The sequence below is a fragment of the Adiantum capillus-veneris genome, chromosome 15 (assembly GCF_014529385.1).
Source record: "Adiantum capillus-veneris isolate H3 chromosome 15, ASM1452938v2, whole genome shotgun sequence".
In the NCBI taxonomy this organism is placed as follows: Eukaryota; Viridiplantae; Streptophyta; class Polypodiopsida; order Polypodiales; family Pteridaceae; genus Adiantum; species Adiantum capillus-veneris.
In genome coordinates this window covers 64,071,051-64,095,436 of record NC_140945.1, presented here as the reverse complement: position 1 = coordinate 64,095,436, position 24,386 = coordinate 64,071,051, and the positions used below count along the sequence as shown (strand labels likewise).

The 24,386-nt window shown below is 44.1% G+C and overlaps 1 protein-coding gene across 4 annotated transcripts in view; it reads right to left on the bottom strand.

Moving 5' to 3' along the window:
- Positions 1-4,973, bottom strand: part of LOC147440788 (pyruvate kinase 1, cytosolic-like) — a 59,019-nt gene extending 54,046 nt beyond the window's left edge. The window contains exons 1-4 of one of the 4 annotated variants that reach the window (XM_086482632.1): positions 4,752-4,973; positions 4,537-4,610; positions 4,146-4,242; positions 3,930-4,027 (exon numbers count right to left, since the gene is read on the bottom strand). In XM_086482632.1, coding sequence (XP_086338758.1) covers positions 3,930-4,027; positions 4,146-4,242; positions 4,537-4,605 — 264 coding nt within the window. In that variant the 5' untranslated portion in view covers positions 4,606-4,610; positions 4,752-4,973. Of the gene's footprint in view, positions 1-3,929; positions 4,028-4,145; positions 4,243-4,536; positions 4,664-4,751 lie in introns of all 4 variants that reach the window. The other 3 variants (XM_086482630.1, XM_086482631.1, XM_086482633.1) reach the window with 3 other exon arrangements.
- Positions 4,974-24,386: the final 19,413 nt, after the last annotated feature.

Genomic DNA, 24,386 nt, shown 5'->3' with positions numbered 1-24,386 from the left:
AGGAAATTTTGCCGTGCAGTACCTATCCATACGTACATATTCGTACCGTACAGTACGGATCCGTACATACGTACGGATGCAACCTTGGCTTTAGCATTGGAAAGGTATTCTTTTTGCCAAGCCTTAAATCAAACATTGATCAATGTGTCAGGGAATGTTTGGTTTGCCAAAAGGTAAAGTACGATCGGCATAAGACGCCTCATAAGACGCCTGGGTACCTTTTCTGTGCATGATAAACCCTCGGAGAGTATTGCCATGGATTTTATTATGGATTTCCCAAACACTCAGATTGGAAATGATGCGATCTAGACCATTGTGGACAGTTAAGCAAACAAGCTCACTTTATGCCAGTCAAGAAAACAATCAAAGCGGATCATATGACCAGGATTTTTCTAGCACAGATCTTTAAGCATCATAGGATGCCCAAGTCTAATGTAAGTGATCGAGCTCCTCGCATGACAAGAAGCTTTTGGCGTTCCTTGTTTGATAACCTTGGCACGAAGTTAAATTTTTCTGTTGCATCACCCTCAAACAGATGGGCAGAGTGAGATCGTTAATTCCACAATATTGGATATGTTGAAATCTTATGTGTCAGAGAGACACTCTAATTGGGAGAAGTATTGCGCTCTCAGGAAAAACATAAGAAAGCTGCGGACAAGCACAGAAGGAATCTAGACTTGATAATCGATCAATTAGTCTTACTCAAGTTTGAGAAGGCAAGACTAAAGAAACGAGCGACTCATAAAGAGAAAGTGGTAAAACTTTCCAATCGTTATTATGGACCGTTAAAAAATTTGACAAAGCGAACGATGTGACGATCCGATTAGATCTACCATCTAATTGGAAGATCCACAATGCTTTCCATGTTAGTTTAATCCGGCCATATGTGGAACCGCCTCCAAGTCAGCCTATTGCTGAGGAGCCTCCTCAGGTTGAGGAAACGGAAGAAATACTCCACCCAAAGCAGATCATTCATCATCAAGACCGACCACTCAAGTCCCGAAAGATTACACGAAAGTATTTGGTAAAGTTCAAGAATTTTCTACTCTAGACGCTCAGTGGATGACCGAGCAAGAATTAGCATCTTACCCGAGACTCTGGAAGGATATGTACAAGCACTACAGTTGAGGACAATTGTTTAGAAGCCAGATGGATGTTGCTAAATAGACTATTTTCTTACTTTCTAAAGCAATTTCTATTTATTGAAATTAGGGTGTGCACTTGAACCGTAAGGTTAGAAATTGTAGATCTATGGGAATTATTAAAAGCCATCAAGAATGGACAACTCTGATGTGTCATATGATGGGTGACATTAAGCATCGCCAAGGGGTTGTATCGTTAGTTCGGTAGGAGAGACGGGGAAACGGATATTCCTAATTTTCTGATGCGTCACGTGATGGGTGACAGGAGCATTGGAAAGGAAATATTCCGTTAGTTTGGCAGGAAACCCGAACCCGAAAAAAAAAATACGCGTAAAGACAAAAGCACAAGAATAAAGATGGATTATGAGAAGCTTTTTCTAAAAAAGCGAAATATTTTGAAGTATTTTTCGGAAAGAGCGAATGCTTTCCCGCAAGGAATCTGTGTTTGTGTTTGTGTTTGTGTTTGCATTGCATCTGTGCCTGAATACTGCATCCGGAAACACCTGAATTGTGATTGCATAGCATCAATTTTCAGCTCACTCACTTTTATTGAGTTTTGTCCAGGTTCACTTTTTTTTTTAAAGTGGCCGGCTACCCACTTAATAAGTGGGCACTCCACTTAAAATAACATTAAAACCTCTTCAAAGAAAAGGCAACGTTGATGAAAATAAAGGCCAACGATCACTCTTTCTGCTCGCAAAAACCAGCCCATAGCCTCCTCTCTCTAGCACTACTTGCTGCTCTATTCCAGTCAACTCTGCATCGGGTATTCTTGTCGAGTGCGGGAGCCTATAAAAGCAACCCACTCTCTCTTAGTCTCCCAGATTTGTCAGAGCTAGTAGCAAGAGTTCCTCTAGCGACGAATTTGCAATTGATTGAGACTCGTATTCGGAATTCGCGATCACGTACTCGGAGCGGCAGGTACCAATTGTGAATTCAGAAAACACATTGTTTCGTGATTGTGCTTTTGCAGGTACTCCCTCACAGAGAAGGAGCAAAGAGGCATCGGCCTATGCTCAAACATTCATGGAACGGAATCGGGAACGGTCTGTAGAGCTTCATGCTCTAGAAACACAGAGAGAGACAATTGAGAGCTCTTGAGAATTTCCCGCAAGGGAGGAAACTGACCTTCAAGTCAAAAGATCTAGAACGGAAGGGTCACTCCAGATCCTGTGCTTGTAAAAAGATTCTCCCTAATAAAGATTCGCTTTGAGGGGGGTACCAACCCATCTTTTGGTTCCAAATACTATGTCGATCTCCTCCCTCAACTCTTTTCATTGAAAGTTTATTTATTTTCAGCTGGTTAATTATTCGTGTGCGCTCCTAATTGTGAAATCCTCATTCCCTTCCACTTCAGGTTGCTCATCAGGCTCCCTGTCAATTGGCACCTCATCCTTGAAATGTTTCGAGAGACTCACATGAAAAGCATTGTGAATCTTCCAAGTGTCTGGCAACCTGAATATGAAGGATACATCATTTATCTTTTCTTGAATCTGGAAAGGGCCATAATATCTCATGCTGAGCTTTGGAAAAAGCCGCTCCTTTCTCTTTCGTTTCCTTAGACGTGCCTTCTCAAAACGTAAGAGCACCCAGTCATCTTCTCTCAATTTCAAGTCACGTCTATGTTTATCTACTGCCTTCTTGTGCCATGTTTGAGACTTCTCTAGAGCCTCGCGAACCTTGGCAAAAGTAGTGTCCAAATCCCTTGTGTACTAGTCTGCTTCATCATCAACAGCGTCATCAACGAGTCCTCTCTCTCTCTCTCTCTCTTTAATTTCTTCTAGTGTCCCTAAGGCCTATTAGACAGAACCTATAAGCTGTAACAACTTATAATTTTAGGGTTTCATCAATTGGACATGCCACGTCATGATTTTGTGACAGTGATTGTAGGCATCATCCTGGACATTGCCCTTCACACTCTCTTTGTCACTTTTCCTCGAGTTGCCACTCGTCTCGCTCCCTCTCTGATCAGAGTACAGCCTCTGACATATCATGCATAGCTTTAAAACTGCCAGAAATCCCCAAAATAAACACATAGTATACCTACGATCTGGTGTTCAACCATTGCCAATCGTTCACAAGAGTAGGTGCAGGTTCAGCTACATTCAAGTTTTATTTAGAAAAACTCCAGAGGTGACGGGCACACTCGTCTATGATTGGGGATAAGGCTGGCAAAGTGTGAGCAAACATAAAAATCAAATGCCGAGAGGTAAAAGAGAACACACGCAGGCGAATACAACTAGGTGAAGCAGTAAGCTAAACAGTAAGAGAGCCTTAGTTAGCACTCTGATGTAAACCTTAGGACAACACATTGCATTGAATATCTTTATGAGCCTTACACAACATTGTCTGCTTGTGTGGCATCAATTAGTGGCCTGCCTATATACGTAAGGGAGCTTCACTTACACTTCAAGCCATCAATTGACAAACACACATGCACGCACTCAAGGACTTCTTTATGTCTGCATAATGTATGCAAAGAGTCTATTCATAGATTAACTTTTAACAAACATGTCCAGAGTTTCCCACTCGTAATATCTCGCTATCGTTGCTTCCCCCCAAGAGAGCAAATCATACATTCAGCACGCTGTTTGATTTCCAAAGGTAATATCATGATCACTCTTTGAGAGAGAACGTAAAAAATGCCAGGGATGAAACCATCTAGGACACTATAAAAAGCCAATTCAGTAGACTATGAGACAATGCCATGTACGTAAGCATGCATTAGAATGAAAACAACTTACACTAAACCAACACAAATTGAGCATAATAAAATAAAAGACATACCGCACAGAGCTTCTTGGTGTTCTTGACTGCCTTCTTTAGATTTTCCAAGGTGGCCTGATGATACTCATCAGAACCCCATGAAAAATCAAAGCGAGCCACTGCACAGGCATAAACAGTTATTTCTCATAATGGAAGCAGAAACAATTGCTTTTCGAAACAGAAGCATGCCACTGCATAGCTAACCTTAAAATAAACCAAACAATTTGAGGCACTTACCAGACATTCCTGCCTTTAGGCATGCCTCAATCACTTCAACCGACCGCGATTTTGGCCCAAGGGTTCCAATTATCTTTGTCATGGCGGGGAAAAAAGACTGTAAAGCATGATCAAGCAGTGGTTAGCCCCGAGTTCTTTTTATGTACTTGTGTATGCTTAATTATTACTCCCTAGAATATATTAGGCACAGCTACACAGATTGGAATGCATCCTTGCACACTAAACAGTAGTTGAGTAAAAGATTGTACGCCTCATGAAAGTTGAAGTGCGTCCCTTTCTCCCCAAAATACGGGGCAAATAATATGCAGTGTGATTAGAATGAAAATGCATGCACCCCCATGTACTATGTCGACACTGATTGTAAGCATCTACCAGATGAACGACTACTCACAGGCTTGGATGGCTCCAGGATGGTAGCCAGCCGAATAGGCTCCTCGAGCAATAAATGTGAAGACTGCATGGTTCCTGAATCAAAGAAGACAACTTGTATATTTGCACGGGAAATCCACAAGGAGAATCTGGAGGTGCAGAGAGAAATGAAGATCAGCAATGACGGAAACGTCCAGTATGGTGCCCTGGATCGCTACAGGCAGGATCAAAACATACCAAGCCCTGCGAGAGAAAAGATGCGTTTTGGCAAAGTAGACGAAGAGGCGCTTCTGACCTGCTCTACAGCTGAGAGCAGAAACTCCGAGAAACCCCGATGGACGTTGTCTGACCTTCAATTAACGCGAAACCCTAAATTGACGGGGTGGAGGACAGGGATGGTGATGTGGAGACTGTGTATGTGAAGGGGCGAAAAGTCAAGCGCCTGGAAGGACGCAGACAAAAGCGAGCGGCCTTAAAGCAAGCATAGCGTGTTTCATGCTCGTCTGAACACCCACTACCCAAATAAGGGCACGTGCCCACCTCTATAGCCGTTCCGCCGACCACACTATCTAACACGGGGGAATCCGGAGGGGATCAACGGTTGGAAGCACAATCACCGTTGGATGCGATTTCATAATTTCAAGGCGGAAAGTAAATCCACGTAAATTTGGGCCGGTCCCGAGCACCACCGGACTTGAACCCACGACCTTCGCCTTCGAACCCATGTGTCCTAACCACTTCGTCTGCGCGTCTTTTTTACGTATATTGTGAGATACACACTTGCTCAACTTAAGTCTGCTTTCATTACGGCTCTAAAGGCCTTATATTACAATGTGTGGGCTGGTGCCAAAGAAGGGACAATCCCTGGGCTGATGCCAAGAAGGGACAATCCCTGGTGGTTACAACTACTGTCGCCTGGCCTATGGGGTGTGCTGAGCTGGCTCGTCTCCTATGTTGACTGGGTTTGAACATCTACATGTCACACCTCCCCCCTTTCCCCCAGAAGTGGACGCGATTGGGAGTGAGGAGGGAAAATATTGCTTCATCCTGGAGACATGGGCCATCGTGATGGACTGGTTGGAGTTGCGTTGGAGGCGGTATGTGGTCGAGTGGAGCTTTTGCAACACTGTGTATGGGCCAATCCAACGATGGAGCAATGATTCGTTGAGGCCTTGGCGTCGGATGGGGTAATACAGACTAACATATGCTCTATCGGCATAGTCTTGCAGGCGCCGACCTGGCCTGTTGCAAGTTGATGGAGATGGCTCTACGGAGGAGTAGGAGGGTGGTGTTGAGGTATGCGAGCCAATCCACTGTATCAACTTTGGTGGTTGTGAGCTTGTTGGTGTTGGGGTCGCGTGGAAATCGTGGGTCTCTATTGTATAGAGCTCTGAAGGGGCTAACCTTGGTGGATGCCTATACATATGTGTTGTAAGCATGTGCGGCGTATGGAAGCACCTCATCCCAATTCTGGTGTGTCATAATAACTAATATATAATTCTCCTGAATGATTTTCTCATGTTAAACTGATTGTTTCATATGGGGAAGTACCAGGGGAGAAAAAGCTAGAATATTGGTTAGGCTAGCAGACCGGTCACAGTAGGGATCCAAAGGAGGGAAAATAGGGATCCAAAGGGGGGGCCATCTGCAGAAGAGCAATGTGCAACAATGGGCTTCAAAGACCCTGAGGTTTAGCCCATTAAGACTTCCAAAATAGGTTATGTCCAATGGTCAAGCTTAGGGTAAATTAGATGCTTGTGGGAAGACTCAAAAGTCTTCCCACGTCCCTATCCTTGGAGGGGTGAGCCCTTTTAGTAGGGGATGAGAGAGAAACACACACACCCTAAAGAATGAGAAAGAACTGAGTCCCCTGCCACTTCGGTGGAGATGGCTCCACGAAGACGGCAAGCAAAATGCTCTCCAACACCCCCTAAACAGAGAAGACCATCGCACACTTCTCCACAACATAATTCAAAGAGGGATGACTGAAAACAAGAGAAGAAAAAGGTGAGAAAGAGGTCATCCTCTTCTCCATCTTCTTCATCCTCTTCCTCTTATGAAGAAAGTGATGGTACAGACAAGGAACAAGGGAAGAAAAAGGCGAGAAAGAGGTCACCCTCTTCTCCATCCTCCTCAAATTCTTCCTCTTTTGAATAAAGTGATGGTGCAACTTTTGAATCACCAAAAAGAAGAGGCCATAGGAAATCCTATGCCGTGTGGAAGAGGTCGTCCAAGCTCAAAAAGTTCAAAGAGGGAGGAAAGAACATCTCTTTCCTTACCTACAATGGCACCTTTGGTGCTACGGACAAAGTCTTGGCCTTTATTCAACAATTCGATGTGGCGTTTGGAGATGAGGGCTTCACGGAGTCCTCTAAGCTACACCATGTAGCTATGCATTTTCAAAAGTCCGCCAGGCAATGGTAGTCTAGCCTACGGGCAAACGGTGAAGCTCCACGAACATGGAAAGCTTTAAGAGCTTCCATCATGAAGCAGTTTTTTGCTACCGATGCCAAAGACAAAGTACTCACCGAATGGCGAAGCTTGAAGCTCTCTCCCTACGAATCTATCCACAAATATGTAGACAAGTATTGGGACTTACATCTCAAAGCCATTGTCTTCAAAAAGATGGATGTTGGAGAGCAAAAACAACAATTTTGTGCGGGTCTAACTGAAGATATGGCGGAGTATGCTAACTCTTAAAGGCCACGCACCATATCTGCGATCATACACCATACCATGGTGGCTTCACGAATCAATTTCCGACAAGGGGCTTAGAGAAATCTTAAGCCCACGGAGAACAAGGACCGTAATAATGAGCCTACGGGGAAGGACGTTGTCCAAAAGTTTCCTAAAGGCAACGCCAACAACAAAGCTAAGGAGAATGGAGTTTATAAAGGCAAAAATAAACTCTCTTCTGAAGAGCTTGAGCGTTATCATAAAGATAACCGTTGTTTCAAGTGCAGGGAGCAAGGGCATGCCTACGTGCTTGTCCCCACAAGAATACACGAAATGAGCCTCCTAGAGCTACCTTGGTCGAAATCCAAGAAGAGGATGCTCACCACAAAGGATCTCCTCTATGCCATGCTTGGGGAAAGGTAAGAGAACATGATGCTTTTATTCTCTTTGACCCTGGTTCTACTCACAATTTCATATCCATAGAGTTGGCCACCAAGCTAGGCATCCAAGCCTATAAGATGGGAGATGTCCTACCCGGCCGATGGTGCTTTCAAGGGGCAAGAAGCCTCAGTCACTCCCTTAATTGGGAAATCAAGGCTCCATGTCCAAAGCTATGTGGACAGGGAGGGCTTCTTTATCTCTCCTCTCAAGCACGAGGATGTAATTCTAGGGGCACCATGGTTTGATCTCACGGCTGCCAATGTTAAATTCCCTGAAAGGCAAATCTACTTTAGGTTCACGGAAAAAGATATGTACATAGATGCTAAGGAGTTGGGTAGCACCATACCCATTGTACATACGCAAGCTTTCAATAAGTCAATAAAGAGCTCTATTTCCTTGTACATGATTTTTGTTAAAGATTCTCAAAATGAACCTAATGCTTTAGCAAAAGAAAATATAAACAATCACAAGGAATTAGAGTTATCCAATTTTCTCAAGGGATTTCAAGATGTTTTTATTGACGATATCCCTTGTGAACTACCTCCTAAACGAGGCAATGATGACCATGCAATTGAACTTCTTCCAGGAAGTTCACCACCTAATAAACCTCCTTATAGAGTTTCTCGAGCTCAACAAGAGGAGATTATGTGGCAAGTGAATGAGCTAGTTGAGAAGGGCATGGTTAGGCCCAGCTCATCTCCATTTTGTTCACTCGTGTTATTAGTGCAAAAGAAAGATGGCACATATCGTATGTGTGTTGACTATAGAGCGCTAAATAGGATCACTATCAAGAATAGGTTTCCCGTTCCACGGGTAGAAGACCTATTTGATAAGCTGCAAGGGTCGACCTACTTCAGTAGGATTGACCTAAAAAGTGGCTACCATCAAATAAGGATAGTTAATCAAGACATTGTAAAGACCTCATTTTGCACTACGTTTGGTCTTTACAAATACATTGTCATGCCTTTTGGCTTGACCAATGCACCAGCCACATTTAACCGCTTGATCGAGAAGCTATTCAGGCCTCACCAAACCTTTACTGGAGCGTTCTTTGATGATATAATCATCTACTCTAATTCATTAGACGAACACAAACAAAATCTCCAGGTAATATTTCAAGTCTTACGAGAGAATAAACTTTATATTAGTCGAAAGAAAAGTGAGTTTTTCTTACAAGAGATTCGGTATTTAGGTCATATTATCTCTCAAGATGGCATCCAAATGGATCCATCAAAGCTAGAGGTAATAAAAGGATGGCCTAATTCAAGGAATCTACATGAACTAAGAAGCTTTATAGGTATGTGTGCATACTATAGACGCTTCATAGAAAAGTTTTCACAAATCGCGGGACCATTACATGACCTAACAAAAAAAACGTTAGGTATACATGGTCTGCCAAGGAGAACAATGCTTTCAAAAAACTTAAAGAAAAGCTTATCTCTCAACTTGTGCTTACACTGCCGAATCTCTCAAAGCCATTTGAGGTCCAAGGTGATGCTTGTGGTGATTGCAGCTGTTTTGCTCCAAGAAGGGCACTCCATAGCCTATGAAAGTCGAAGGCTCGACCCTGTTGAGCAAGCTCTAGGCATGTATGAAAAGGAATTCCTTGCAGTTCTACATGCCTTAGAATCGTGGAAGCACTATTTATTGGGGACTCCTTTCGTTCTGCGGACGGATCACCAAAGCCTTAAGTACTTCATGACGCAGACCAAGCTCTCCGACAAACAAATGAGGTGGGCAAATTTCCTTTCGGAATTTGATTTTCATATTGCTCACATTGCTGGCAAGCATAATCAAGTAGTCGATGCACTCTCAAGACGGCCGAGAGTGAATGAGGTTTCCATAGCAACTCATAACGATCTATCTTCTATGATATATGAATACGCTATTGATCCCAATTTTAGAGATGTGATTTTAGCTCTTGCACTAGGGAAGAAAGAGGAACCATTCACTTTACAAGATGGTTATCCTCTCTATGGCAATAGACTATGCGTTACTAACTCACTACGTGAGAAAGTAATGTATGAATCTCATGCTCCTCCTTATGCAAGGCATAGAGGGATTCAGTCTACCCTAAAAGGGATAGAAACATATTTCTATTGACCTGCCATGAAAGCAACATACAAGAGTATGTGGACGGCAAGCATAACCAATGTGTCTAATTTTATGGACTTTTCTTTTACTATTCGATACAGGTTTCTAATCATTATTTTTGACAAGTATTGTTTGCAGATTTTTATCTTTGCAACTGAGGACACTTGCTTTCCAATGGAGAGGTATGTTATAGAATTGATATTTTATTATCTATTGCAGCTGACAAGTGGAAAAAGCATCAGCAGATAATGGATTATGTAGAAGGATATTACATTTTATGTATATTTGATTATTCAAGTGATCTTTATAAGCTTTGGCCAATTATGTCCGGACGGCCAGTTTGTACTCATTTTTGGGCATTCAAGAAATCTATAAATAAATACATGCAAGAGGAAAATGCTCACTCTTGCACGGGGGGAGATTGCACCCAGTGTCTGTGTATTCTTCTCCCCTCTCCTCTCTTCTCTCTTGCCATGTTGGCGTAGCACTCCACTCTAGGAGGTGCGCCTACACGTGCTCTTTTGCTATGTCTTGCTCTCAGTCTCTGTCTGTTCGCATACGTCGCGATTTATGTGCTATGGGAATTGCTAGGTATGCAGATTTGTCAGTTTATGTTAGATATTGTGTTATCTTGGGTATTTTGCAGGGCAGCCATGTTTCTGTTTGTAGCAATACTTACCCTTAGTGGAGTATGCCTACAATAATACTGTACATACCTCCACGAGAAAAGCACCTTTTGAGGTAATTGAGGGAAGATCTAAAGTCCCCTGCTACTTAAGGTACACGGGAAGATCTTCGCTGCAGATGAGTATAGCCGAGACCTACAAGAATCTTTCCAAAAGATTAAGGATGCTATCTCTATCTCACAACAAAGGCAAAAGGCTGTTGCTGCCGATAAGCACAGAAGAGCCCAAGCCTTTAAGGAAATGATTGAGTCTTGCTTAAATTTCCCAAGGCTCTATTAAGGCTTTCCCAAGGCTCGATTAAGGCACACGACGGGCATGAATCCTACGGGACACCAAAAGTACTATGCTAAATTAGCAAAAAGGTACTATGGTCCCTTCCAGATTCTTAGACCAACAATGAGATGGCCTATCAACTCAAGTTGCCCAGCCATTGGCTCATACACAATGCTTTCCAAGTGAGCCTACTAAAGCCTTCCAAAGGAGAGCCACCTCAAGAACCAACTATTGAAGACCCACCGGAGATCGAGGACCAAGAAGAGGTGTTGTGGCCCGCCCTTTCTTTAACATGAAAAGAAGGTATTGAGAGGCGATAAGATTATCCGACAGTATCTTATTAAGTTTAATAACTATCTTTTTGAAGATGCTAGATGAATGAAAGGCATACAACTAAAGGATAACCTAAACCTTGTCAATGATTACAATGCTTCCCTAGAGTAAGCAAATGTAAAAATGTTTAAAATGAACAAAGTTTTTTGTCTTATAAGACTCTCTTTTTCTTTACTGTGCACAATATTAAGAAGCATGCATGCTTAGGATCAAGTTTGCGGAGACGACGTCTTCCAAACACCAAGTAGAGCTTGTCACTCTACTATGGAAGATTGATAGGACTAATGAATAGGCTTTATCTTCTCTACCCCATAGTCGAGGACGACTATGATTTCAAGAGAGATGTAATGTCATAATAACTAATATCTAATTCTCCTAAATGACTTTCTCATGTTAAACTGATAATCTAATACGGGGAAGTGCCAGGGGAGAAAAGGCTAGAATATTGGTTAGGCTGGCAAACCGGTCACAGTAGGGATCCAAAGGAGGGAAACTAGGGATCCAAATTGGGGGCCATCTGCAAAAGAGCAATGTGCAACAATGGGCTTCAAAGACCCTAAGGTTAAACCCATTAAGACTTCCAAAATGCTAAGATTCCAAAATTCAAAGGTTATGTCCAATGGTCAAGCTTAGGGTAAATAGGATGCTTGTGGGAAGACTAGTCTTCCCACATCCCTATTCTTGGAGGGGCGAGCCCTTTTAGTAGGGGATGAGAGAGAAACACACACACACTCTAGCAAGCTCCCTTTACACGAAGGGAATAGGGGACACATGTCAGCTCCCTAGCCCAATTGCCCCCAAGGTGCATTCGAATCCTATTGGATGGCCTTAGAGGTGGACCAATGAGAATTAGGCTAGAGTACATTTAGTTTAATTAAATTAAAAACACTTGATAAAAGAACCAATAGAAATTAAGCTCTCTAGAAGACTATTGGACAGTCTCCCAAGGGGTTCAATGAGCATTCAACAGTCCAATGGCTTGCCTAATTCCTATTGGCCAGAAGACTAAGAGGTCCAATGAGAGTTTAATTGCATTAATTAAATACCTAAATCTCTCACAAAAGGGGAAAGGGGGACACATGTCACAAGGCTATCACTTATGCTTCTTAATTATCATTGGCTAAGCTTTGCAGGGGCCAATAGGATGCCAGCATGAGTAAAAAGCAAGAGGGGTCGACCAAGAGAGAGAGGGGGCTAATTTTTGCAAGGCATTATCACACACATACTCACACAATCTCATGTGTGAAGTAAAGAAGACTATCTCCTTCTCAAGCTTTAATGGAAAGCTCATCATCTACTCCAAGCCTTCTTCCTCTCGATCTACTCTCATACCCTGCTAGCTCTCACCATCTTTGAAGGTGTGTGAGGTCTTGGGTCTGAGACCGTGAGGGAATTGATGTTGTGTTTTATAAGTGTGAGGTTGGTGCTTGAAGCTTCCATGTTCATTGCACCAGCATGTTATTGAAGGAATACAAAGTATTGGGTCTGAGACCGTGAGGGAATTGATGTTGTGTTTTATAAGTGTGAGGTTGGTGCTTGAAGCTTCCATGTTCATTGCACCAGCATGTTATTGAAGGAATACAAAGTATTGTATTGTAAAATGTCTCCCTTGATGGGGGAAACCTATAATACAAAGCCTTTTGGAGGGGGTACCGGCTCCATGTAAATCCGGTCCTCAATTGTTGTCGATAGCTTAATTTCTCTCTCTTTTTGAAGTATTGTTCATGCCTATCTAACTAGGTGTTATGCTTTTGTTGCTCTCTCCATCCAAGCACTCTTGCTATGCTCGTTAGGAATCTATTCTAATGAAATTCTCACTATGTCTATGTTATTTTCCGCTACATGCAAGTTACTAGACCATTAAATGTTACATGGTGTAAGGGATCTATGTAGGATAGAGAGTGTTTTCTTGAGAGTGCAATTAAGTCGCTCCATCAGGCCATTTTTTTGTGGGTGGTATGGCGAGGAGAACCTTTGTTTGATGCCGAGGCTTTGTGTAAGCACTTGTAATACTTCTCCCTTGAACTGTATCCCTTGGTCGGATAGGATGTGTTGTGTACATCTATGTTGGAAGATTATATTATGTAAGAGGGCGGTTGCAAGTGTTGAGGCCATGCAATTGGGTATGGCATGGACCTCACACCACCTTGTGAGGTATTCAGTCATGACGAGGATGTATCGGTTGCAAGTGTTGAGGCCATGCAATTGGGTATTGCATGTACCTCACACCACCTTGTGAGGTATTTAGTCAGGACGAAGATGTATCGGTTGCCAGCTAACGGACATCGAGAAAGGGGACGTGAGGTCCCACCCAATGAGCTCAAAGGGTTCTAATACAGAGATGGGAGCTAAGTGTCCTACCTTTTGATTGGGTGTTTTGATTTCCTTGCAAAATGCACATTCCTATGGTGGTTGTGAGATTGTTTGGTGCATCTTAGGCCAAAAGTGTGTATGTCGTATCTTTTCCAGTACCTTGTGGAAACCCAGTTGGCCTGATAGTGGGTGGGCATAAAAGTATTGGATGTAGTGTCTCTGTAGGGATTGAGGGATGTATAGTTGGGGGTTGGGGCCGGGTTTTATCAGATAGAGTAAGTTATCAATGATGACGAATTGGTGTTGATGTGGGTGTTCTTTAGAAGAGCGGAGATTATGGATTCTTTGTTGGATGGTTGTGTCGGCTTGTTGAAGGGTGGGGAGTTGAGCTAAGTGAACTGGCAATTGGTGAGATTTCACCTGCGCATGCTAAATTTCTGTGCGGGATAACCCATCAATCAAAAAGTTGGGGGAACCTTTCCTAAACTAGATTTGTAAAGTGTATTCTTGGAGGGCTACAATCCATCAAAGTAAGCGACCGAGAGGGTGGTTCTTTTGCAGCATTGGAATTATGGGCTTGTGATCAATTTTGACAAGTACATCAGACCCGTGAAGGTATGGATGGAACTTGGTGAATGCCCAGACTATGGCTATAATTCCTTTTCGGTGGTAGAGTAATCGAGTTCGGGTTTGGATAAGGCTCGACTAATGAAGGCAATAGGACATCACTGACCGGAGTCGTCTTGTTGGAGCAGGGCAACATCGATACTGAAATTAGAAGCATCGGTTTGTAAGAGAAATGGTTTTTGAAAATCCGGGTGTGCTAGCATTGCTAAGTGCTGTACAACTTCCTTAAGTTGCATGAAACTCTGTTGATAGGTTGTGTCCCATGTGTAGGGGATGTCTTTCTTGAGTAGCTGCCGAAGAGGGTGAGTGATGGTGGCTAAATGGGGTATAAAACTTAAGGAAAAGGTAGCCATGATGAGGAAGCTCTATAGATTCTTGACATTAGTAGGGGGAGGGTAAGAGCTGATGGCCTTTATCTTTGACGGGTCCATCTGGATGCCTTTTGCAAAAAATTGGAAACCTAGAGATTTGAGGCTTGTGGCCCCCCATTTACACTTTTGTAACTACAACTACAAATTGAAGTTTTGTATTCTTTTAAGCATTTCACGTAGAATAATTTGATGTTGTTGCCAAGTGGTAGTATGAATCAGAATATCATCCAAGTATACCAATACATATCCCTGGGTAATCAAGTCCTGAAAGATAAAGTTTGATGTGCATTGGAAAGTGCTACTAGGAGTGAAAAGACCAAAGGGCATCCTTGTGAACTAAAATGGACCACTTCGTGTTCAAAACACCATTTTGTGAGCATCCTTAAGGTCAAGGGGAATTTGCCAATAGCTTGATACTAGGTCTAGTGACATGAAATAGCGAGATTTCCTAAGTTGGTCGAGGAGATCATCTAGTCGTGGAAGGGGATATAGGTCGTGTTGGGTGACTTTATTGAGAGGTCGGAAATCGATACAGAATCTGTAAAACCCGTCATCTTTCTTAACCAGATGGGGCTCGAAGGCTCAATCACTATTGGATGGAGTGATTATCACCTGTTGAAGCATACTAGTCACATCCAGGTTTATGTTGTGTATGTCTTTAGGGGACTTCCTTCTATTGGCTATCTTAATTGGGGGGAATCTCCTATTCGGATGGTATGGTAGACGATGAGGTTGATGACTTTGGGTTGACCAGGCTTGGTGAACAAAGAAGGGTATTTAGCCAAAATTGACCGGACATCTTGTGTGCGATGGATTGTGTCTATGAGAGTGTGTTGGGTGTTTAAAAATTTGGGGCCTTGGCTTGAATAGATGAAAGGGATAGGTAGCTTTTTTGGGAGGACCAGGGTATGGTGCTCAAAGTTTAATCGTGCTCGTGTTTTGAGGAACTAATCACATCCCAGTGTTATTGTGGATAATTGATGTGGCAAAACATAGAAATCGTGTACAAAGTGGACGGACCCAAGTGGAAAGTACAACGGGCTACCTGATTCGAATGATAAATTTTATTATTATCCCCAAACAAAACAGAAGTAGGGGTAGAGATGAACGTTCCTACTCCTAGCTTAGTGACTAAATATTGACTAATAGATGAGATGGTGCTGCCTGTGTCTAAAAGTGCTTCTTGTGATGTGTTTAATATGAGGGCTATAGTGGAACACACCATGCGGTTGGAAGTAGCAATGGCTTGGATGTGTTTTGAATGAGGGCTATAGTGGAACACACCATGCGGTTGGAAGTAGCGACGGCTTGGATGTGCGAATGGGTGCCTCCCACCATCCACTCGCTTAGATGTTTTCCGGAAGAGCGGTGAGAAAAGCAACATCTACAACCTGTATTTGACTGTTTTTGGACATGTGTTGCCTTCATCTTTTGATAATGTTTGCGGACATGTCCATAATTGTTGCAAAAGAAACACTTTGGTCTTCCTTGTGCATCCCGCTCTGGTAGGTTTCTCCGAGAAGCGTACTGACTGTTCTGGACATCAATTTCCATTGGGGTAGGGAGCTCAAGTATGGTTCTTGATGTGGAGGTTTGAGGGAGGGCTTGGATTAGTGTTGGGAGCTCTGATTGCATGCTAATTTCAATGCACTGGGCTATTTGAATATCCTCAAGAAAAGAGATCGGTCCTTGGTTGTGGACTCGTCGAGAGTTGTCATGTTGAAGGCGTGGCCATAGAAAATAGAGCTTCATTTCTTCATACATGGAAGGGTCAGCTCGTAGAAACATTTGATAAAGTTTGACAACAAGCTGAGCAATGGTTTCTTTTTTATGTTGGCGTAAAACATTTAACTGCTGAAGTGTTGTTTGTGTGCCATTTTGGTGTGCAAAACTTTGTATTAACAATTGCTTTGATAGTGGCCAACTACACTTGACTTGGTCGTGGCGTCTACTCCTTCCAAAAAAGTTCGCAACTCGAGGGCCTTGCGGTCTTTCGTCCAGCTATGGTAGCTTGCAACATTGTCAAAATGATCTATCCATGTCAGGACATCCTCTGAGGGGAGGCCATAAAAATGATTGGGCTGCACTTTTGAATCGATGCGTGTAGTGTTTGCTTGTTGGTTTGATAGGAAACCAATCAGCGATTGGTTTGTATGATTGATCTGTAGCGGCATGTTGGAGATCGTTGAGAATATGTGTTCTAAAGGAGCTTGTGCAGGGTCATGTGTGAATCCAGGATGCATACATGCATCTTCATAGTGTGGTGAGTTCGATGTTGTTTGGGTGAACTGATGTGGCTCATGGTTGTGAATGTGAGAAAGGAGTGAGAATGTGTGATACTGCAAGAAATGTGGCTCTGTGTAAGAACTGAAAAACTAACTTGAGTTGGCGGAGGTGCACGTCAACTCCACCAATGTGAGATACACACTTGCTCAACTTAAGCATGCTTTCATTACGGCTCTAAAGGACTTACATTACAGTGTGTGGGCTGATACCAAGAAGGGACAATCCTTTGGGATGATGCCAAGAAGGGAAAATCCCTGGTGGTTACAACTATTATCACCTGGCCTATCGGGTGTGCTGAGCTGGCTCGTCTCCTATGCTCACTAGGCTTGGACACCTGCACGTCACATATATGGCACTTTTTGTAAATTTGGGTTTAGTTTTTGAAAGTTTGGTACGCCAGATCAACGGCTAAACTTACCCCCACTGTAGATTCCTCCCCCCATGCCCGTGCCATATGGAGAGTCGAGACGAGGCAGTTCCACAAGCATTTGCCTCTTCCACAAGTTAACTAGAAAATTGAAATGGCCTAGCTGTACTAGCAGTAAAGGCGAGGGGCTTCAAGGCTTGGTTTAGACTACCCATTTCTTGCCTTGTTGGACCAAGCATCGCATACGTCAAGCGTGGAACCATTCAGAATGTGTAGCACCTAGTCTCAACCCATTTGAGTGAGCATGCTGACTGGCACCCAACTGCACACGATAGTCTTTCAACTATCCAGCCTACCGGTGGAAGAAGCCGTGTGTAGCAAATGAGCAGGCAGAGGGAACCTGACAGTGCATCAAAAAGTGGAGCAAGTCCATGGCAAGTGTGAACTAGCTTCTTGAACATGACGATTCGTGTCTGATTCTTGAGTTGGAAAGGGTTCTCCTCCTCCTGTGTAGTCTGAACAAACCCTAAGAACCAGCGTTATGGTTCAACCCCTCCCACATGCTGGTGTAATCTCGTAAAAGTAGCTAATGCTTGCCGATAAAAAGAAAAGGCATGCCTTTCATTTTACTTAGGGTGGCGGGTTTGACGAGCCCACCAACACGCTCTTGCCTTTCACATTGCCTCCAACCATCATGTGTTCACATGGGATGTAAGTTGAGGTTTATGTTGTAATGGCACAAAGCTCGCTCAGTACGTGAGTGATAGCTCAACGATTAATTGTGAGGGTTCAACACATGGGCACCAAATTTTGTGTTGAAAAGGAGCCCAATAGTGAACCTCTTTCGGGGAAGGAGGGGGGCTCGCCCAAGTAGTGGTGGGTCCGAAGAGGCGGCTCTTGTCTTTTACCCAGTGGCTACGTGCCAAGGAGGATGCATTCTTCCCCTCACTCTTACGCCGCTGCCTCTAAACCCAACCTTAAAATGTGATGGATAACAATAATATGCTTAAATATCAAATCAGCTTGAAGAACTGTGCATATTTAAAATATATTTCTAAATCAAACGATCTCTCTCTCTATCTCTCTCTCTCTCTCTCTCTCTCTCTCTCTCTCTCTCTCTCTCTCTCTCTCTCTCTCTCTCTTTGTGCCAACGTGCAAGCACACACACAAGAGGCCTCACAAGAAACGAAAGAGCATTCAATATTAGCAAAATTTTATGAATTTTAAATTCCTTATAAATCAAATCAAATTTGTAATGAGATGGTGCTTGATGACAGCAATTATGTAATATCTTGACAATGTGAAGTGAAAGAGATGACATTTTCATCATGAGTGCTTAAAAATAGTCTTAAAATAAATCCCATGATCCCACGCGGATTGTCACTGCTCAAGGCTCCCCTGAATCCCCCTTTAATAGACTCTACTTGAGCTCAACCCTACCCTAAATCAAATGATCTCTCTCTCTCTCTCTCTCTCTCTCTCTCTCTCTCTCTCTCTCTCTCTCTTTCTCTCTCTCTCTCTATCTCTCTCTCTCTCTCTCTCTATATATATATATATGTATGTATGTATGTATGTGTGTGTGTGTGTCTCTCTCTCTCTCTCTCTCTCTCTCTCTCTCTCTCTCTCTCTCTCTCTCTCTCTCTATATATATATATATATATTTATATATAGTACTAGTAGTAAATGCGAGGGGCTTTAAGGCTTGGTTCAGACTGCGCATTTCTTGTTGTGTTGGACCAATCATCACATACGTCGAGCGTGAACCATTCAGACTGCGTAGCACCTAGTCTCAACTCATTTGAGCGAGCATATTGACTGGCGCCCAATTGCACAAAATAGTCTTCCGACTATCCAACCTACATGTAGGTGGAAGAAGCCGTATGCAACCAATGAGCAAGCAAAGGGAACCTGACAGTGCATCAAAAAGTGCAGCAAGTCTAGGGCAAGTGTGAACCAACTTCTTAAACAAGACGATTTGTGTCTAATTCCTGAGTGGAAAAGGGTTCTACTCCTCCTATGCAGTGTGAACAGACTATAAGTGCCATGGTTATGGTTCAACCCCTCCCACATGCAGGTGTAATCTTGTAAAAGTAACTATTGTTTGCCAATAAAAAAAAGCCATGCCTTTCATTTTACTTAGGGTGGGTTCGAGGAGCCCACCAACACGCTCTTGCTTTTCAATCTTCATGTTCACATGGGACGGAAGTTGAGGTTTATGTTTTACTAGCACAAAGCTCGCTTAGTATGTGAGTGATAGCTCAACGATTGATTATGAGGGTTCAACACATGAGCACCAAATTTCGTTTTGATAGGAGCCCGACAGTGAACCTCTTTTGAGTGAGGAGGCTCACCAAGCAGTGGTGGGTCTGGAGAGGCAGCTCTTATCTTTTACGCAATGGCTGTGTGCCAAGGAGGATGCATGCCTCTTCCCCTAACTCTTACACCGCTACCTTTGAACCCAACCTTAAAATGGGATGTTATTTTTTGGCGAGCATTATCTCTCTCTCTCTCTCTCTCTCTCTCTCTCTCTCTCTCTCTCTCTCTCTCTCTCTCTCTCTCTCAGGTGTGTGTGTGCTTTGTGGATGGTTGTACATGTGTTAAAAAAAAGAGGAAAATGGTACAACCTTTCCTACCACCCAAGCTTGGTAGATTGGTTATGCCATTTCCATCTTGAATAACCTATCTTGAGTTCAACTCTCCTCCTCGGATAGATCTCCAAGGTCTCTTGGGATAGTTTCCTACGATGTTTGATCAATCTTCTTCTTCTTCATCTGCTTCTCTCTCTCTCTCTCTCTCTCTCTCTCTCTCTCTCTCTCACACACACACACACACACACACACACACACACACACACACACACACAGAGGCAAACACACCTTGACCAAACATTCATCATTTACAAATCTCTCTCTCTCTCTCTCTCTCTCTCTCTCTCTCTCTCTCTCTCTCTCTTGCCTCTCTCATGTACACTCATACAATCACATAAATGCACTCGAATCATTCCACACGTAGTCTTCTCAAACATTGTGATATATGTTGGGCAACAAGATTAACCACCAACGTGATAAATGTCCTTCTATTAATTCGCACTTGTGTGCACTCGTACACATGCACACTAGTATACAAACATGAAAAATATACCCACATCAGAGCACACACACTCTTTTCAAACATCATGATATACATCGTGCAACAAGATTAGCCATCAACCGGACAACGATACATGCAAAAAAATTGTTGGCAACCACTCAATGTCAACGGTTAACAGTCCATAATAATCCAATTTGACTTTGAACAATATTTAAAGACTACAATAACAAAACCACATAGACTAATATTAAAAGGGTTGAAAATAAATATCTTAAAAAAACAACTACAATAAGATAGATATGGACCAAAACCAAACAATACAATATGCTCATATGGTATCAAGGGCTTATTTCTCTAACATTAGCGAGGAAAGGTGAAATCTAGTTGTCCTCATCGCTAGTGTCATTGTTGGCTTTGTTGTTGTCATCATTGGCTCCATTGGTTGTCCTTACGCAGCAATGTATGTTATCCACACTTTTACCCAAGCCTCCACATGTCGTTCAAATGCTGCACACTCCTTGGGGTGCGAAAACCATGTTTCCCCCAATTCATGATTGCATTGTTGGCTACAACAAAAACTTGCTTGATATCCCCTTCGGTTGGATGTGCATTGAAATCAAGGCCATTCATGGCATTGAATATGAACATTGTGGCCTCATTGACTGCACGGAGAGCCTTCATGTAGTTGCATGCACTTTGTGTTGTGCATACAACATTCATAGCATATACATCGTTGAGAATGTAATTATCGTGCACATTGTTGATGGGGTCAATAGGGGGGGGGGTTTCTACGAGCAAGGCCACCGACACGACCAGACAATTTTTTTTTGTTTTGTTTTTGGAGTCGGGCGAGGCAAGCCCGATCGCTCCCCTTATCCACCATAAAAGTGAACAAGAAGAACGACCATGACTATGCCCCGAGAAACCGAAGGCAGACGCTTTTGTCACTAGTTTCCTCTAGACTAGGGAGGCCAAAATTATCCACACTCTTAGGGCGATGACTTTTCCCTTGAGAGACCCATTTCGGTGGGCGTGACAGCGACCAAGTACCTCTGTTCAGAGGCCCAGGTACTGCGGGACTTGCTTCGGTCTTCCCTTTGGAGTTGCCTCCTCCAGGTAACTTATCGCTCACCTCACTAAACTACCTTTGAAACCCGACGGTTTTCCCCTAGGAAATGCCATACCCACTTGGAAGGGCGTCGGCTCACAGGTGGCGTCCACTGAGGCTGGTAATGTCTCCCATTATGCATTTCCCAACCCCTTTTAGGTGAAGTTGACCCCCCCCGGGGGGGAGTGGCACTTGGGTGCTCTCGTAGCTCATCTTGCTTCGCTTGGGGAGAATTACGTCATTTCCCCCAGAAGGGATCGGATTCAAATAACGGCATAGGAAGGGGAGCATTATCTCCCCATCCGCCTATGCAGAGCACCTAAGTACCGAGGTACAACTTCACCGAGGAACTTCGCCACAGGCACGTGCCTTGCAGCTCCGTCCCTCGAGTGCGGATCACGACGTACCCAGAAGGCAGCCGCGCCTCCCCACCAAGGAGGATAACGATCCTTTCTTCAGGGTCCAACGAAGGGTCGAGAGCGTTGAAGGTGGAGTTGAATTGGTCTAGCCATCTCCCCCTAGACTCATCTACCGCCGGACACCTCACCAGCAAATGCGAAAGCGAACGACCCTCTAACTGGGAGCACAACGGGCAAATGCTATGTCCGCGCATATAACTATCAGCCAGTTTGAGCCCACCTACTCTCGCGAGAGCCAGCATTCTCTCCTCCTTCCTAGTAACTATTGTGCTCCTATTGAGCTGTAGGCAGCAGCTATCCACGTGTTTGTTCATAGCCGGCCTCCTTATAGGGCTCCAACGCCAGGCACGAATGCCTCTCGTCCCACTTTTCCCATGCGTGGTAGCGTACTGAGCTGAAGTCAGCCGCTGGGATATACTTATTCATTCAATTCTCGGTTCTTGTCGTCCAAGTCCACTTCTTGAACGGTTGGTTCTTAGGCTTCTTGTTTACCAAGGAGCCTATCCAAGTAGATGAAACCGAGCGGTACTTGTCAAAAGCCCGTGCTCGTTGTCCCCCACAAAAGGCAGGTACGGGTGGTATGTTAAACTTGTGATAGAGAGTTGCCATCCCTACAGAGGTTGACCTTGCTCCCTTTCCGAGTAACATTCTCATCCCAGTGGCGACGAGGCGTTGCAGAGAGTGAAGGACACGCTGGTTGTGGGCCCCCATAATTTCCGTGTCATAACAAATCACTGGATACACGCACGCCTTAAAAACAGTCAGTCGAGACCAAATAGGGATGGCTTGGCTCGCCAGTAGGTGTTGACATGTGAAGAGACTTTTCCTCCCCTTGTCCGCTCGGTCTTTAACGATACGTTCAATGGAAAAGGTCGAGTCAACGTCGATGCCAAGGTATCTGTACGTCTCACCTACTTCAACCATCTCACCACCCAAAGTAAAGATCCTCATAGAGAGATCTTGCAGGTCGCCGTGGAACACCGTGACCATGCATTTGTCAATTCCAAAGGTCATGCCCCAGGTCTTTGCCCATTCACTTACCTTGTCAAGGCTCGTTGTAGGCTTTCAAGAGAGTCAGCAAGTAGAACCAGGTCGTCGGCAAAAAGGAGTCCTTTTATTCTCTTGAGGAGGTTAGGTACTTCCAGGCCCCATGTTTCCCCATCTGCATCTAAAATATCATTGATGTATATATTGAATAGACAGGGCGATCTCGGGCATCCTTGGCGGATTCCCCGCTGCACCGGAATCGAATCCGACAGTTGATCCATATGTCGTACTTTAACAGAGGTGGACCTGTAGAGTGCTTGGAAGAATCTAAGTGCTCGACCTTGCAGACCAACCGCAACGAGCTTTAGGAACAACTCCTCGTGCGATACTGTGTTGTATGCCTTCTTGAAATCAATGTAGGCCGCATAAGTTGGTTTCCCATCCTTGTGACGGAGATTCACGATCTCTTTCAGACAAGCGACTTGCCCTATGCATTCCTCATTAGCACGGAAGCCTGCTTGGCCGGGATTGAAGAAATTCCTCTTTTCAAGCAGCTTAGTGATCCGCCTAATCACGACCGTAGTGAGGACTTTTATGGCAACGGAGATTAACGCGATCCCGCAGTAGTTATCAGTGTTGGTCATATTGCCCTTCTTGGGGATTGACACAATCACTGCATCACTAGCGCCGGCCGGGATGTCTCCGGTATCGTAAATGTCCTCAATCATGTGCAAGTAAGCCTTGCTCATCTCCGATCGTGGCTTACGCGGATCCGACCTAAGCCCCTTATCTTTCACAAGCAGCTTAAAGAATTCGGGTGGTAACCCGTCACCTCCAGCTGCCTTGTGTCTCTTCAAACCGCCGACAGGCCTCCCACACTTCGTACCAGTTCAACGGGTCACATATTTCAGGCATACCAGGCCAAATGCGCACGTGTTTGTCATACCAAGCAAGAGGATCCTTGCTGGTACCATGCGTATCGGCGAAGATCCTGGAGTAGTGGCCCTCCCATACTTGTAATTGCCTCTCTGGTTCCATTACTAGCTCCCCATTTGCATTCAAAGGTTGATTGGCAATAGTTCCTTGCCCCTTCCCAACAATTTTCTTGAGGTGGGTAAAGAATTTCTTCATTTGACCCTCCCTTAGGAGCTCATTCCATTTTTCCACGAAGTGCTCGAAGGATCTTCGGTTACTGTCAGGGACAGCGGCCTTCGCACGAAGTGCTATTGCCTTGTACTCCCTAATCGCCAGCTCGCTAGCCCTAGAGCTCGAACTTTTGGTTCTCACCCTATTCTAGGCTTTTCGGCGCGCATTAATGAGTCTCCGAGCCCGAGGTTCGAGTCGACAACCTGACCTTGGCCTTGGCGGGGGCTTCTTAGAAAGAGCTCCTACCTCTTTGGCAATGGATGTAGCAACGGAAACAAACTTGTCATAACACTGTTGGGTCGCACGTCTATCCTCATGCTCGAGGTGCAGTAGAGTATTCCACCGATTGTCATCGAGGAATAGTCTGCAATTCACCTCCATCTTGCATGCATCCAATTTGGGTACGGACGGAAAAGTAGCTTTGGCTACTACCCCCGAATCCACAGAGTGTAGGTGGCACACTAGTGGCCAGTGGTCTGACAAATCTATCCCCCTCTGTACTGTGTTGTTGAGAAGTTGTCTCGCGGCGGACTCGTTCACGATGAAGTGATCGATGTCCGAATTTCCCTTCCCCCACCTGGAATGGTACGTGAGGTTTGAGCCTCGAACCTTTTAAGCTCTCGAATCCTCTTCCGCATCTCAGTAGCCACTTCTT